The sequence below is a fragment of the Pongo pygmaeus genome, chromosome 11, assembly GCF_028885625.2.
Source record: "Pongo pygmaeus isolate AG05252 chromosome 11, NHGRI_mPonPyg2-v2.0_pri, whole genome shotgun sequence".
Taxonomy (NCBI): Eukaryota; Metazoa; Chordata; class Mammalia; order Primates; family Hominidae; genus Pongo; species Pongo pygmaeus.
The window spans coordinates 25,137,159-25,153,466 of NC_072384.2; the positions used below are offsets into that span (position 1 = coordinate 25,137,159).

General features: G+C 42.3%; 1 protein-coding gene across 7 annotated transcripts in view; it reads right to left on the reverse strand.

The window, feature by feature from the left end:
• Positions 1 to 13,722, reverse strand: part of EPB41L5 (erythrocyte membrane protein band 4.1 like 5) — a 171,972-nt gene extending 158,250 nt beyond the window's left edge. For 3 of the 7 annotated variants that reach the window (XR_010122784.1, XM_063647367.1, XM_063647366.1), the window contains exons 1-2: positions 13,395 to 13,551; positions 7,334 to 7,521 (exon numbers count right to left, since the gene is read on the reverse strand). Coding sequence is in view for 6 of the 7 variants with exons in the window: in XM_063647367.1 (XP_063503437.1) it covers positions 7,334 to 7,513 (180 nt within the window). In the remaining variant the exon portion in view is untranslated. Of the gene's footprint in view, positions 1 to 7,333; positions 7,522 to 13,394 lie in introns of all 7 variants that reach the window. The other 4 variants (XM_063647368.1, XM_063647365.1, XM_054477342.2 and 1 more) reach the window with 3 other exon arrangements.
• Positions 13,723 to 16,308: the final 2,586 nt, after the last annotated feature.

Sequence of the window (16,308 nt, forward strand, 5' to 3'; positions counted from 1 at the left end):
GCGGATCACTTGAGGTCAGAAGTTCAAGACTAGCCTGGCAAACATGGTGAAATCCCGTCTCTACTAAAAATACAAAAAATTAGCCATGTGTGTGGCAGGCGCCTGTAATCCCAGCTACTCAGGAGGCTGAGGCAGGAGACTTGCTTGAAGCCAGGAGGCAGAAACTGCAGTAAGCTGAGATCGCACCACTGCACTCCAGCCTGAGCAACACGGCAAGACTCCATATCAAAAAAAAAAAAAAAGAAAAAGAAAGTGGTGCCAAATCCAAGATCTAAAGATTTACTCCTAAATGTTTGAGGTGATGGATATCTCATGTACCATGATTTGATCATTTACACATTATATACATGTATCAAAATAGCACTATGTACCCCCAAAATATGTACGACTACGATATATCAATAAAAAATTCCAAAAATTATGCCTATTTTTTTTCTAAGGATTTGTAGTTTTAGCTCATACTTTTAGGTCTTTATTCTGAGTTAATTTTTGTATACAGTGTGAGAGCCCAATTTCATTCTTTTGCATATGGCAATCCCACTTCCCCAAGTACCGTTTGTTAAAAAGACTATTCTTTTTAACATCTTGGCATCTTTGTCAAAAATCATCTGACCCATGACCGCATGGGTTTATTTCTGGGTTCTCTATTCTGTTCCACAGACCTATGTGTCTATCCTTGTGCCAGTCGCACACCAACTTATTGTTGCTTTGTAGTAAGTCTTAGAATTGGAAGTGTGTGTCCTCTTAGTTATTATTTTTCAATATTGTTCTAGCTATTAAGAGTTCCTTACAATATCTTAAGAATTTTAGAATCAGCTTGTAAATTTCTACAACTAGGTCAGCTGGAATTCTCATGGGGACTGCACTGAATGTGTAAATCAATTTGAGGTGTACTGCCATCCTACCAACCTTAAGTCTTCAAATTTATGAACATGGGATGGTGTTCATGTATTTAAAAGTATAACTATACACAGTCTTACATAATTTAAAGCCTTTAACATCTCTACAAGAAAGTAGGTATATAAAAATTGTTATCTATTAACCTTAAATGTAAATGGCCTAAACGCCCCAATTAAAAGACACAGACTGGCAAACTGGATAAAGAGTCAAGACCAATTGGTGTGCTGTATTCAGGAGCACCATCTCACCTGCAAAGACACACATAGGCTCAAAATAAAGGGATGAAGGAACATTTACCGAACAAATGGAAAGCAAGAAAAAAAAATAGACACAATGAAAAATAATAAAGAGGATATCACCACTGATCCCACAGAAACACAAACTACCATCAGAGAATACTATGAACACCTCTACGAAAATCAACTACAAAATCTAGAAGAAATGGATAAATTCCTGGACACATACATCCTCCCAAGACTAAACCAGGAAGAAGTCAAATCCCTGAATAGACCAACAACAAGTTCTGATATCCAGGCAGCAATTAATAGCCTCCCAATCAAAAAAAGCTCAGGACCACATGGATTTACAGCCGAATTCTACCAGAGGTACAAAGAGGAGCGGTACCATTCCTTCTGAAGCTATTCCAAATAACAGAAAAAGACCCTCTCTAACTCATTTTATGAGGCCAGCATCATCCTGATACCAAAACTTGGCAGAGATAAAACAAAAAAAGAAAATTTCAGGCTAATATCCCTGATGAACATCGATGCGAAAATCCTTAATAAAATAACAGCGAACCGAATCCAGCGGCACATAAAAAAGCTCATCCACCTTGATCAAGTCGGCCTCATACCTGGGATGCAAGTCTGGTTCAACATACGCAAATCAATAAACATAATCCATCATCTAAACAGAACCAATGACAAAAACCACAGGATTGGCCAGGTGCGGTGGCTCACGCCTGTAATCCCAGCACTTTGGGAGGCCGAGGTGGGCGGATCACGAGGTCAGGAGATCAAGACCATCCTGGCTAACACAGTGAAACCCCGTCTCTACTAAAATACAAAAACAAAATTAGCTGGGTGTGGTGGCAGGTGCCTGGAGTCCCAGCTACTCGGGAGGCTGAGGCAGGAGAATGGCATGAACTCAGGAGGCAGAGCTTGCAGTGAGCCAAGATCACGCCACTGCACTCCAGCCTGGGCAACAGAGTGAGATTTCGTCTCAAAAAAATAAACAAACACACACAAAAAAAACCACATGATTATCTCAATAGATGCAGAAAAGACCGTTGATAAAATTCAACAAGGCTTCATGCTAAAAACACTCAATAAAGTAGGTATTGATGGAACATATCTCAAAATAATTTAAGAGCTTTTCATGACAAACCCACAGCCAATATCATACTGAATGGGCAAAAGGTGGAAGCATTCCCTTTGAAAACTGGCACAAGACAAGGATGCCCTCTGTCACCACTCCTATTCAACACAGTATTGGAAGTTCTGGCCAGGGCAATCAGACAAGAGAAAGAAATAAAGTGTATTCAGATGGGAAGAGAGGAAGTCAAATTGCCTCTGTTTGCAGATGACATGATTGTATATTTAGAAAACCCCACTGTCTCAGCCCAAAGTCTCCTTAAGCTGATAAACAACTTCAACAAAGTCTCAGGACACAAAATCAATGTGCAAAAATCACAAGCATTCCTATACACGAATAATAGACAAACAGCCAAATCATGAGTGAACTCCCATTCACAACTGCTACAAAGAGAATAAAATACCTAGGAATACAACTCACAAGAGATGTGAAGGACCTCTTCAAGGAGAACTACAAACCACTGCTCAACAAAATAAGAGAGGACGCAAACAAATGGAAAAACATTCCATGCTCATGGATAAGAAGAATCAATATTGTGAAAATGGCAATACTGCCCACAGTAATTTATACATTCAATGCTATCCCCATCAAGCTACCACTGACTTTCTTCACAGAATTAGAAAAAACTACTTTAAATTTCATATAGAACCAAAAAGGAGCCCGTATAGCCAAGACAATCCTAGGCAAAAGAACAAAGCTGGAGGCATCACACTACCTGACTTCAAACTATACTACAAGGCTATAATAACCAAAACAGCATGGTACTGGTACCAAAACAGACATACAGACCAATGGAAAAGAACAGAGGCCTCAGAAATAACACCACACATCTACAACCATCTGATCTTTGACAAACCTGACAAAAACAAGGAATGGGGAAAGGATTCCCTATTTAATAAATGGTACTGGGAAAACTGGCTAGCCATATGCAGAAAACTGAAACTGGACCCCTTCCTTAACACCTTATACAAAAATTAACTCAAGATGGATTAAAGACTTAAATGTAAAACCTAAAACCATAAAAACCCTAGAAAAAAACCTAGGTAATACCATTCAGAACATAGGCATGGGCAAAGACTTCATGACTATATCACCAAAAGCAATGGCCACAAAAGCCAAAATTGACAAATGGGATCTAATTAAACTAAAGAGCTTCTTTTTCTTTTGCCCAGCAAAAGAAACTATCATCTGGCAACCTACAGAATGGGAGAAAGTTTTTGCAATCTATCCATCTGACAAAGGGCTAATATCCAGAATCTATAAGGAACTTAAATTTACAAGAAAAAAACAAACAACCCCATCTAAAAGTGGGTGAAGGATATGAATGGACACTTCTCAAAAGAAGACATTTATGCAGTCAACAAGCATATGAAAAAAAGCTCATCATCACTGGTCACTAGAGAAATGCAAATCAAAACCACAATGAGATACCATCTCATGCCAGTTAGAATGGCCATCAATAAAGTCAGGAAACAACAGGTGCTGGAGAGGATGTGGAGAAATAGGAACGCTTTTACACTATTGGTGGGAGTGTAAATTAGTTCAACCACTGTGGAAGACAGTGTGGTGATTCCTCAAAGATCTAGAACCAGAAATATCATTTGACCCAGCCATCCCATTACTGCATATATACCCAAAGGATTATAAATCATTCTACTATAAAGACACATGCACACGTATAAAGACACATGCACACGTATGTTTATTGCAGCACTGTTCAAGATAGCAAAGACTGGGAACCAACCCAAATGCCCATCAATGATAGACTGGATAAGGAAAATGTGGCACCTATACACCATGGAATACTATGCAGCCATAAAAAAGGATGAGTTCATGTCCTTTGCAGGGACATAGATGTCACTGGAAACCATCATTCTCAGCAAACTAACACAGGAACAGAAAACCAGACACCGCATGTTCTCACTCATAAGTGGGAGGTGAACAATGATAACACATGGACACAGGGAGGGGAACATCACACACCGAGGCCCTTCAGGGAGTAGGGGGTTAGGGGAGGGATAGTATTAGGAGAAATACCTAATGTAGATGACGAGTTGATGTGTACAGCAAACCACGATGGCACGTGTATACCTACGTAATAAACCTGCACGTTCTGCACATGTATCCCAGAACTTAAAGTATAATTTAAAAAAAGGGAAAAAAAATTGTTATCTATTGGTTAATTGACCAAACATTTCCTAATTTAAAACTTAGAAAGGTTTTACATTACAAGCTATTTACCAATACTAAGCTCTTAAATTAAACAAGTTTACTGTCGTATTTTCAAAGAAAAAAATTAAAAGTTAGATAGAAATTTCTACCTGATACCTTTGTCATTCACTGAAAGGCCTTCTCACCCTATTTAATTTTTTTTCTTTAAAGGAAGAAGATGGCTAACCATAATCACTAGTGACCCTTATCCTAATGGGAAATGAGTATGTGCTTCATTCAATTTCTAAAATCAATTCTAAATCTTCTCCCAGAATCACAGTAGACTGGTTGAGAAAATAAATCTGAAAAGGGGAAATCATTTCTTCTTTTTTAGAAATTATTATTCTTCTGGCCTATTTTTTCCTTTAGTGACAATTTAGTAAAACAGGCCAATGACCACTTTATATCCATGCATGTACCTAGAGTTAGGTTAATAAGTACGATTTCACCTACAGAATTGGAAAGACAGTTGTTCCTTTTTTTTGAGACGGAGTCTCGCACTGTCACCAGGGCTGGAGTGCAGTGCTGCGAATTCAGCTCACTGCAACCTCTGCCTCCTGGGTTCAAGCGATTCTCCTGCCTTAGCCTCCCAAGTAGCTGGGATTACAGGTGTTTGCCACCACGCCCAGCTATTTTGTATTTTTAGTAGAGACGGGGTTTCACTATGTTGGCCAGACTGGTCTCAAACTCCTGACCTTGTGATCCGCCCACCTCGGCCTCCCAAAGTGCTGGGATTACCAGCTTGAGCCACTGCACCCAGCCCAATTGTTCCTTTTTTCTTTTTTTTTTTTTGAGACGGAGTCTTGCTCTGTCACCCAGACTGGAGTGCAGTGGCGTGATCTCAGCTCACTGCAATCTCCACCTCCCAGGTTCAAGTGATTCTCCTGCCTCAGCGTCCTGAGTAGCTGGGACTACAGGCACATGCCACCACGCCCAGTTAATTTTTGTATTTTTAGTAGAGATGGGGTTTCACCATGTTGGCCAGGCTGGTCTCGAACTCCTGGCCTACGGGGTCTGTCTGCCTCAGCCTCCCAAAGTGCTGGGATTACAGGCAAAAGTCCAATCTATAACTCCAGCTGTTTCACTACAATTGTCCCCATGAGAGACTGGCTAGTTTATAAATTTGATCAAGCATCACATACACCCAGCTAAGCATACAAAGTTTAGGAAACCATTCCAGATCAGTAACTAGCCATTTGTTCCACTACTTTAAAAGCTAGTGTTGTTTCTCCTCCACACTGCACTGCGTTTTTAAAAAGCTTTTTGTTTTTTTACAAATTCTACTCTCCTACTATCAGCTTATCCATCAACAACCCTGAGACTTCATACTTCAAACATTAGGTAATAAGAGATTTCTTTCCAGTCTCTTACACAGCAATCTCAGGCTCTCAGGCTTTTCACCACATATCCAATGATATTTTAATGAAATAGTAAACAAAACTCTTAAGATTCTTATCAAATAAGAAATGAGTATGAAAACTATCCTCACAAAATATCTCATGTTGGAATGTCTGATAAACCCTCAAGAAGCACTTACAGGAAGAAAATTTAGATGCTTTCAAGTTGTCCAGAATCAAAAACCCTAAAAATATACATTCTTATAGACAAAGATAACAAATACACGTAATGATGACTTCAAAACACTTCAAGAAATCCTGAGTCTTTGATTAATTTTACCATATTCTAATATTTTAAAATGTATAATGTACATATCTAATACATTGCAAATTATTAAGTTAATCAGAACATCCATTTAAACAAACTCTCCAATTCCTTATACTCTCACTTGGTGAGTTTAAGGTCTTCCCGAGCTTATTCAATTATGTATTACAGCAGCATGTAGGCTATCACTTTGCTCGAAGAGACTTTTTAAATTTAATTTTGGGTAGATGAGTGTGTACTAAAAAGACTGTGGGGAGGAAAGACATTAAGGAATATCCTATGAAGCTCACATCAAATGACATAATTTACCGTTAAGTCTTTGAATGCAGAACAAAGACATGGGAAAGAGATTTGGTATTAGTAAGCAACTCAGAAAAATATTCAACTGCCCAAAACCAAAACGCCAACCTTTTCTTCCCCTCCTCCACCCAAAAAGTCCTGTAAAAAAATAAGCTAACCCCTTTCAAACATGTCGGATTGTTTCACACTGAGTTATGATTATGCATTTCTGCAAAAAAAAAAAAAAAAAAAAAAACCTACCCAAAATGCAAATATAATTACAACAGCCTGTCTTGAGATAAAGACTACAGTGTATGAAAAACCTACAATGCAAAATACTTCGGGAGCAAAGAGACAGGCAGTCAGAGCTGAGGGGTATCAAGAAAGTCCTTTTTCTCACTTCACCTCATTAATGTCTGCAAGTAAACCAAATTGTGGGGAAATATTTATTTAGAAGAAAGTAAGGAGAGTTTTAAAAAATACAGAAGTGCATAGAAGCTAAAAGTCTTACAGTACACATTTAAGTGTTGTTATTCTCAAAGATTCACAACGTTTTAATAATGGTTCAACAAGAGTTGTCAGAAATCCACTAGACTACATCATGTGCTGCCATCACAAAGAACACATAGAAACACACACGAAACAGACTCATGCCAATAACTGCCCTATCATTTAAATGTTTCAGGTAATTGCCACTAATTCCAAAGAGAAATACCACCAATCCAAGTATTTTTGGTCTACCGTTATCTGATCCATGTACTTGAATGTTACAGGGCCTGATCTATACTAACCCATAATACTTTTATCTATTTCCATCCAGAAGTTATCAATACAAAGCTTTTAAACAAACAAACAAACAAAGACAGTAATCGCAAACAGAATTTGGAGCTCAGCAAGACCTACTTACTGGTAAGTCCACACTAACATCAGTACCATCCAGAAGGGACACCCGACACGTGATGATGGACTTAGAATCTCCAGCTGCAGGAATATGTGTGGCGGCGCGTTGTGCTTCTCGGAGTCGTTCCTTCTCTGCATGTTTACGCATAGATCGACGCCCTAGTGTTCTACGGAAGAAACTCAGCATTTTTGTCACTATAACAACAGAGAGAAAAAGACGGCATCAGGAAAAAAATTATATTCTCCACAACTTGCAGTCAGTCAAATGGCATTATTTAGTCAAGTCCTGTGGACATTAGTAGAAATGCTGCTAAAAACGATGCCTGGGCTGGGTGCAGTGACTCACGCCTGCAATCTCAACACTTTGGGAGGCCTAGGCAGAGGGACTGCTAGAACCCAGGAGTTCAAGACCAGCCTGGGCAACATAGTGAGACCTAATCACTACTAAAAATAAAATTAGCCAGGTGTAGTGGAGCATGCCTGTGGTCCCAGCTACTTGAGGGGCTGTGAGGCAGAAGGATCACTTGACCCCAGGCAGTCAAAGTGGCAGTGAGCTGGGATTGCGCCACTGCATTCCAGCTTGGGCAACAGAGCAAGACCCTGTCTCAAAAAATAAGTAAATAAAATAAAAAATAAAAAGGGCTCCTGGTCAAGTAAATTTGAAAAAAAAAAAAAATCATTAAAACCGGCTGCTTTTTATAAATATTTCAAGACATATTATACATGATAAATATACACAATTTTTATTTGTCAATTAAAAAGTAAATTAACTAATTTAAAAAGCTGGCTACTTTAATTCAAAGTTTTAAAAGACTTGTATGTATAAGACACAGCCACGGTTTGGAGCTTTCTAAATTTACCGGACCATTTTATCAGGAACTGATCTGGCAGGAGAAGGCAAACATTCATAAAGTTCATCAGGTCTTCTAAATAGATAAATTATATGTACAACATCTTGTATATCCCAAGATGATGTCAGACACTAAGGTATCCTTTGATGATCACAAAAATTCTGAGAAGTGGCTGGGCGCAGTGGCTCACGCCTGTAATTCCAGCACTTTGGGAGACCAAGGCAGGTGGATCACGAGGTCAGGAGATCGAGACCATCCTGGCTAACATGGTGAAACCCCGTCTCTACTAAAAAAAAATACAAAAAAAAATTAGCCGGGCGTGGTAGCAGGCGCCTGTAGTCCCAGCTACCGGGAGGCTGAGGCAGGAGAATGGCATGAACCCGTGAGGTGGAGCTTGCAGTGAGCTGAGATGGCGCCACTGTACTCCAGCCTGGGCAACAGAGCAAGACTCCATTTCAAAAAAAAAAAAAAATTGGCCGGGTGAGGTGGCGGGTGCCTGTAGTCCCAGCTACCGGGAGGCTGAGGCAGGAGAATGGCATGAACCCGGGAGGCAGAGCTTGCAGTGAGCTGAGATGCACCACTGCACCTAGCCTGAGTGGCAGAGCGAGACTCTGTCAAAAAAAATCCTGAGAAGTTCCATTTCTTTTCTGAGCATTCATAATAAAAATATAAAAACAATCATCTATTTCAGCTAAAATGCAAATATAATTCAAATTTCCTAAGTTCTGTCAAATATTCTATTACATACAGATTTTAAATAACTACTTAACACAAATCTTTTTAATATCAAAGTACTTTAATGCTACTTTTTTCCTTAACTCTATAAAGAACATTAATGTTAATCAAAACAGTTAAAACAGGTTTTAAAACATAGCACACTAAATGGAAACACAAAATCAAAGTCACTTTGCTATTCTAATGTGTTTCATTTGCACAACAGAGAGTTTAAGTACACATAAGCCAACAAATAAGCCAAAAAGACTATTAATTCCAAAGACAACAAGAAGCTGTGCAGAAAAAGAAAAGTAAATCACAATACACTACATGACTCAGCTGCTAATGATTTAAATGTCAAATACTAAATACTGATCAAACAATAACTACAACAGAGAGGAGGTATATAATAAGAGGTAGGGGATACAAATATGGAAAGAGCTAATTCCTCATCATGCGTAACAGCAAGCCAACAGGTCATTACTAAAATTAAAAAATCAAGAATTAGCAGTAAGAGCATTTGATTTAAAATGTGAAAATGATTGCCTCAGGAGAGGGAGCAGAAGAATTCAGGAGAATGCTGTTTATCCAGAGAAGCCTTCAGATTCAATGACTTTTTCAACTAGATTTATTTATAAACCCGATAAAATCCAACTTTTAAGATATTACCATATTAAAATGTCTATACACTGAAGATTAACCTACACATTTTACACATGTATACTCTTGTGTAATTAGGTAAACTAATCCCAAGGAAATAACTAAAATTTTAGTTAGATAACTTTCCAGTGTTCCAAACACTCATATATAATACCTGGTCCCAGTCTCTTTCTCCAGATTTTTTTTTTTCCAGATATTTCTCCCTTTGGAACTTGCTATCCAGTCTCATTTCAGCTGCCTAAGACTGTACTTGTTATCCCAGATTTCTAAAATCCTGTGTCACAGAATCCCTGCATATTCCTTTTAACTCCACCAGTATCTCCCAAGAAACATTTTATGATATCCCACCACTGCACTCCAACCTGAGTGAGAGTGAGACTCTATATCAAAAAAAAGAAAAAAGAGCAAGACACGAAAAAGTCCTAAAAGATAATTTAAAAGATGTTCATAAAAACGAACACCTTTAATTTTAACAGTATCCAAGAAAATCCAAATAAAAAAAATAACATATTGTCTGTTATTTAAAGACTCAAGATAGTGTTAAAAATAATGTGAGAAAAAATAATCCTCATACATTGGCCTTTTTTGGAGGGAGACTTGACCATGCTATTAATATTTTTTTAATTTTTTTTTTTTTTGAGACCGTCTCAATCTTGTCCCCCAGGTCGGAGTGCAATGGCACAATCTCGGCTCACTGCAACCTCCGCCTGCCGGGTTCAGACGATTCTCTTGCCTTGGTCTCCTGAGTAGCGGGGATTACAGGCACCAGCCACCACGCCCAGCTAATTCTTCTACTTTTAGTAGATACTGGGTTTCACCATGTTGGCCAGGCTGGTCTCAAACTCCTGACCTCAGGTGATCTGCCCGCCTCGGCCTCCCAAAGTGCTAGGATTACAGGCGTAAGCCACCTCGTCGGGCCAATATTAAAAATTTTAACATGCATACTCCTTACTCAATAGTTCTATTTCTGGAAGGACAACCTAAAGAAAAAAAATCACACATGTGCTTTAAGTTGTAGGAACAGGATTTTTCGGGGCATAACTGATTTAAGAAAATTTTAAATGTGTTCATCAATGTGCAAACAGTTCAACAAGTTATGGTACACACAGTGGCATACAATACAGTTGTTTTATTTTTATGTTTTTTTCTTTTTAGAGACGGTCTCACTCTAGCACCCAGGGCTCACTGCGGCCTTCATCTACCATGCTCAAGGGATTCTCCCACCTAGGGCTACAGGCACGTGCCACCCCACCGGGCTAACGGTTTTTTAAATGATTTTTTGTAGAGACAGGGTCTTGCTACTTAGCCAGGTTTGTCTCAAACTCCTGGCCTCAGGGAATCGGATTCCTCCCACCTCAGCCTCCCAAAGTGTTGGGATTACACGCATGAGGCACCAAGCCCAGCCATAATACAGTTGTTTTAAATAAATAGTTGACTTAGATATGACAAAATTTCCAAGTGAAAAATCAAATCACGAACACTGAAGAGAGTTTTATTCTACACTGAGATGGGATACATGCACACACACAGAGACACTAAACACACACGTAAACTGTTGAGATTCTCTCTGAAGAGGGACATGTCAGAGGCCACAACAAGAATATATGGCTGGGTACAGTGGCTCACGTCTGTAATCCCAGCACTTTGGGAGGCTAAGGCGGGACTGTTGGAGGCCAGGAGTTCAAGACCTGCCTGGGCAACATAGCAAGACCCCACCTAATTTTTTTTTTTTTTTTGAGACGGAGTCTCGGTCTGTTGCCCAGGCTGGAGTGCAGTGGTGCGATCTCGGCTCACTGCAAGCTCCGCCTCCCGGGTTTATGCCATTCTCCTGCCTCAGCCTCCCAAGTAGCTGGGACTACAGGTGCCCGCCACTATGCCCGGCTAATTTTTTGGGTTTTTTTTTAGTAGAGGCGTGGTTTCACCGTGTCAGCCAGGATAGTCTCGATCTCCTGACCTCGTGATCCACCCGCCTCGGCCTCCCAAAGTGCTGGGATTACAGGCGTGAGCCACTGCGCCTGGCCTAATTTTTTTAACGGAAAAAAAAATAATATGAATGGGTCATTAAAAGTTGTGGGTTTTTGTTTTTTTTTTAATGATTGTGAAAAAAGTTTTCTCATACTCACTTTTCCCTTCCCACATGCACTCTTCCAATTCCACTCTTCATGTTGCAGCCACTGGATTTTTGGCAACCACAAATCTGATCCCTGTTCTAAAATCTTTAATGGCCCTGGTCCTAGATGCAGCTCCTCCTACTTGCCTGACCCATCTGTCAGCCTACTCCCCTCTGTTTGCTCTGCTCTTGTACTCTTTCTGCTCGGCCCGAGAGTCTTTTTAATTCTGGCCATTTTTCATTAGCTGTTTCACCTTTCTGGATTGCTCTTTTTCCACTTCACCTCTCTTCCACCCTCTCCCACTTCACTGGACCAAGTTCAGACTTATGGTTGAAATGTCTTATTCTCAGAAAAGCAATCTCAGACTTGTGAGTCTAAATTCGATGTCCTTTTAGTACTCTTAGCCTTTTCTTTATAACAAAGAAATTGTAATTAAATATCTGTTAATTATTATTTTTTTACTGGCTACTTCCCCCACTCACACACAAGGACAAAGACTTCGTCTGGCTTGTTCACTACTTTGGCCCAACAGCTGGCTTAACCCGCATCTCGCCTGACACACTAGAATGACACAGTGGAATTTTTGGATGGTAGGTTTATCGGCTTCCAAAAAACAGTAGTTTCTACTCTAGTTCCTAACTAGAAGGATTTCCTTTAGAATCATAAAATGCAAATGTAAGCAATCCTATCAGAAGTTGGTTAAAAAAAGTATCCAAAACCCAAAAGCTGGTCATGAAATATGTATACTCTTACATGACTGGTGGCCACAATATGGTTAATTGCTTTTTGATAAAGCAATATAACAACATACAGCAAATGCCATGAAGGTAACACTATATTTTGCCCCAGTAATCCCAATAAAGAAAATGCAAGCGAGTAATTCAACAGCAGTTACGCATATCGTTTTCGAATAATGTTAGCCTATTTTCTAAAGCCTGCACACCATCTTATATGCACAAATAATCCAACAAGGTTAACTAGACCTCAGCAACGGGTTATGTTAGAAACTGAGTTAATGCAGTCGTGGGTTACATTAGAAATGTACACGGTTATGGGAATTTTCCCCGTAATTCTTTAAAAACTTGTAATATTAGTCTAAAATATTGCCAAACGTTTTAAGAGTTGGGTCTCGCTCTTAGGTAGAATTCGAGTAACCACAGAGACAATTAACATTTACACCCGAAAGAACCCATCATTAGCACGACAACCGTCCCGGGTGGGGGCGGTGCGGGCCCTTCAGACTTCGTCTTTCATGGGAACACACCTGCCTCTCCGTTCCCAAGAGACTGAAGTTTTTCTCAAATACAAGTTAGCTCGAAAAATCCACCAAGACCGTGACACAAACTCAGTTCGTTTTTCCCCTTCCCTTGCGACTTTTGTCTCTCCCGTTGGACTGCAGCCCCGCGGACCAGCGAGGGGTGCCTGCGGCCCGGGGAGCGCGTCCGCTCGGCAAACATTAACCCGGCTGCCCCGGGCCCTCCGCTCCGGCCCGTCGCGCGGTATCGACCGAAACTCGGTGGCCCTGCCTCATTGGCCGCCGCCGCCCCTCCCTCCGGCGGGATTAATGCCCTGCCGGCCCGACGAGCCAGGGCCCGGCCGCCCTAGGGTCTGGGTGCGGCCCCCGCCCGCCTCCCCGGGTACAAGGCCGCCACCGTAGGCGCGGGCGAGGAAGGGTCCACTCAGCTAGGAGGGCAGCGGGCTGTACCGCGGCGCCGCCGGGCCTCGCGCTTACCTGAGCTGGGGACGGCGCGGCCCCGGCGACCAGAGGGGAAAAGAGCCCAGCAAGGCTGAGGAAGGTGCGGCTCCTCGGGAGACGCCGAGAAATGGCGCCCACAACGAGCCCACCGGCTCTAATCCGCGGAAGACCCCCGGCCTCCCGCCCGTCCGCCCCTTAAAGCTCCCTCCCAGCTCCGCCCCCAGGGCGGAGCGCTCCGCTCTTAAACGGGCGATGACACCGCCCCGGAAACTGGCCGGCAGGGCGGCTGGAGAAAAACCGGCGAGGCCGGGCTCGGCCGGCCTGGAACTAGCGCCAGCAGCCGGGCATCCGCTGCTGATTTAATGGGGCGCTGCCGAAACCCAGCTCCCGCTGCGGCCCTCCGCCCGCGGAGGAGGCGCACGGCCGCAGACAGACCCCAGGTTAGTCCTATCACGAAGGAGGCTGGTGGAGCTGGCTGCTAGATTCATTCATCCATTCGTTCAAGAGATTAATTCCTTCGCAAATACTTACTGAGAGCCTGTCACGTATTTCCTCCCTTTTTCTCCTTTGTAGGGATTAAAATACATTTAAATCTCTGCTGTTAAAGTAACTTTCACTCTACTGGGGAGAGAAACAGTAAACAAATAGGTGTCAAAAGGTGATTAAGTGTAAATGAGGAAAAATAAAACTGGGAAAGAGAAATAAAAGATCACTGCTTAGCAGTGTGTGGTCGGGGGGTACTCTAACAAGGTGACATTCAGTCCGTTCATTCTACAGGTAATTTATTGAAGTGCCTACTTACTATGAGTTGTGTGTTCTAGACACGAGATACGGCAGACAACCAAGACAGACAAAAATCCTTCCTGGAGTTTACGTTATAGCAGGAACATAAACGAGACATAAAATAAATTAGTGAAATTAAATACTGTCAGACATTGGTAAATGCTAAAGAGAAAAGTACAAGTAGGGAATAACGACAGGCAGTGAGGGTTTGCGATTTTACATAGACAGCAGGTCTCAATAAGAAGGTGGCATTTGGCTGGGCACGGTGGCTCACGCCTGTAATCCCAACACTTTGGGAGGCCAAGGCAGGCGGATCACGAGGTCAGGAGATCGAGACCAGCCTGGCCAACATTGTGAAACCCCGTCTCTACTAAAAATACAAAAATTAGCTGAGCATGGTGGCGTCCGCCTGTGGTCCCAGCTACTCAGGAGGCTGAGGCAGGAGAATCGCTTGAACCCGGGAGGCGGAGGTTGCAGTGAGCCCAGATTACGCCACTGCACTCCAGCCTGGTGACAGAGCCAGACTCAGTCTCAAAAAAAAAAAAAGGTAGCATTTGAGTGAAGACCTAGAGGAGGTGTGGGAGGAACCCTGTGGCCATCTGGGGAGAACCGAAGGGAACAGCAAGAGCAAAAGGCCCTGCAAGGGGACAGGTCTGTCTTTTCAAGGAAGGCCAGTGTGGCTAGAAGTGAGGAAGCAAGAGGAAGAGGAAGAAGAGGTGACAGTCAGAGAGGAAAGGGGTAAGATGTAGGGCCTTGTGGGCCCTGGCCAGAGCTCTGAGAGAGGTGGGGGAGCCACCGGAAGGTGTTACCTTGAGGACCCTCCACTCGCTGAAATGAAAACAGACAAATACTCATTGAGCGTCTTGTCGGGATTTGGCACTGCCCACTCCTCCACCACCCCAAAACGTAGTAGACAGGCTTGGCAGCTCATCTCTGCCCCATGTGGTGTTGGCTGGGCAGCTCAACAGGTGCTGGAGCTGCCAAGGTGGTTTCACTGGTCTGTGTGGCATCTCCGCTGGGGTGGCTGAAAAGAACAGCTGAGTTCTGCCTGGGCTACTCTCTTGCAGGTCCGTTGGTGTGGCAAAACAGTGAAAACAGAAGCTCTGAGGCCTATGAAGGGCTATGCCCAGCAGTCACAGAGCGTCCCTTCTGCTGCCTGTTAATGGTTTAAGCAAATCACAGAGCCCGACCAATTTCAAGGAGATTAAAGAGACTCTACCTCTTTTTTTCTTCAAATGTTAAAATAGAGAAATTTTCCTTCTCCACCTTTTAAAAACATCTTTATTGAGATATAATGCACCCACTTAAAGTGTACACTTCCATGGCTTTGGGTATTTTCACAGAGTTGTAGAACCACAACCACAATCTAATTGTGGAATATTTTCATCCCTTTTCATGAGAGGAGCAGCATGGGTGTTCAGGGATGGGAGGAATTGTTGCTGGTCATCTTGCATCTTTATCTCAACAAAAAAACGAAATGATACAGCAGGGGGAAGCAGCAATGGTATAGATGAAACAAGAATGGGCCATAAACTGAGACTGGGTGATGGGGACGGAAAACTATTCTATCTAAAATTTTTCATAATAAAGTCCCTTAGACCGAGTGTGGTGGCTCATGCCTGTAATACCAGCACTTTGGGAGGCCGAGGCAGGAAGATCACTTGAGGTCAGGAGTTCGAGACCAGCCTGACCAACATGGTAAAATCCAATCTCTACTAAAAATATAAAAATTAGCTGGGTGTTGTGGCACGTGCTTGTAATCCCAGCTACTAGGGAGGCTGAGGTAGGAGAATCATTTGAACTCGGGAGGTAGAGGTTGCAGTGAGCTGAGATTGCACCATTGCACTCCAGCCTGGGCTACAGAGACTCTGCCTGGGAAAAAAAAAAAAAGTATTTAAAAAAATACCACCTGGACACCTGTAATCCCAGCACTTTGGAAGGCCAAGGCTCAAGAGTTCTAGCTCAGGAATTCGAGATTGGCCTGAACAACATGGTGAAAACCATCTCTACTAAAAATACAAAAATTACGCAGGCGCAGTAGCCTGCTCCTGTAGTCCCAGCTACTCGGGAGGCTGAGGCAGGAGAATCGCGTGAATTCAGGAGGTGGAGGTTTCAGTGAGCTGCTTTCTCTGCACTGCACTCCAGCCTGGGCAATGGGAGTGAAACT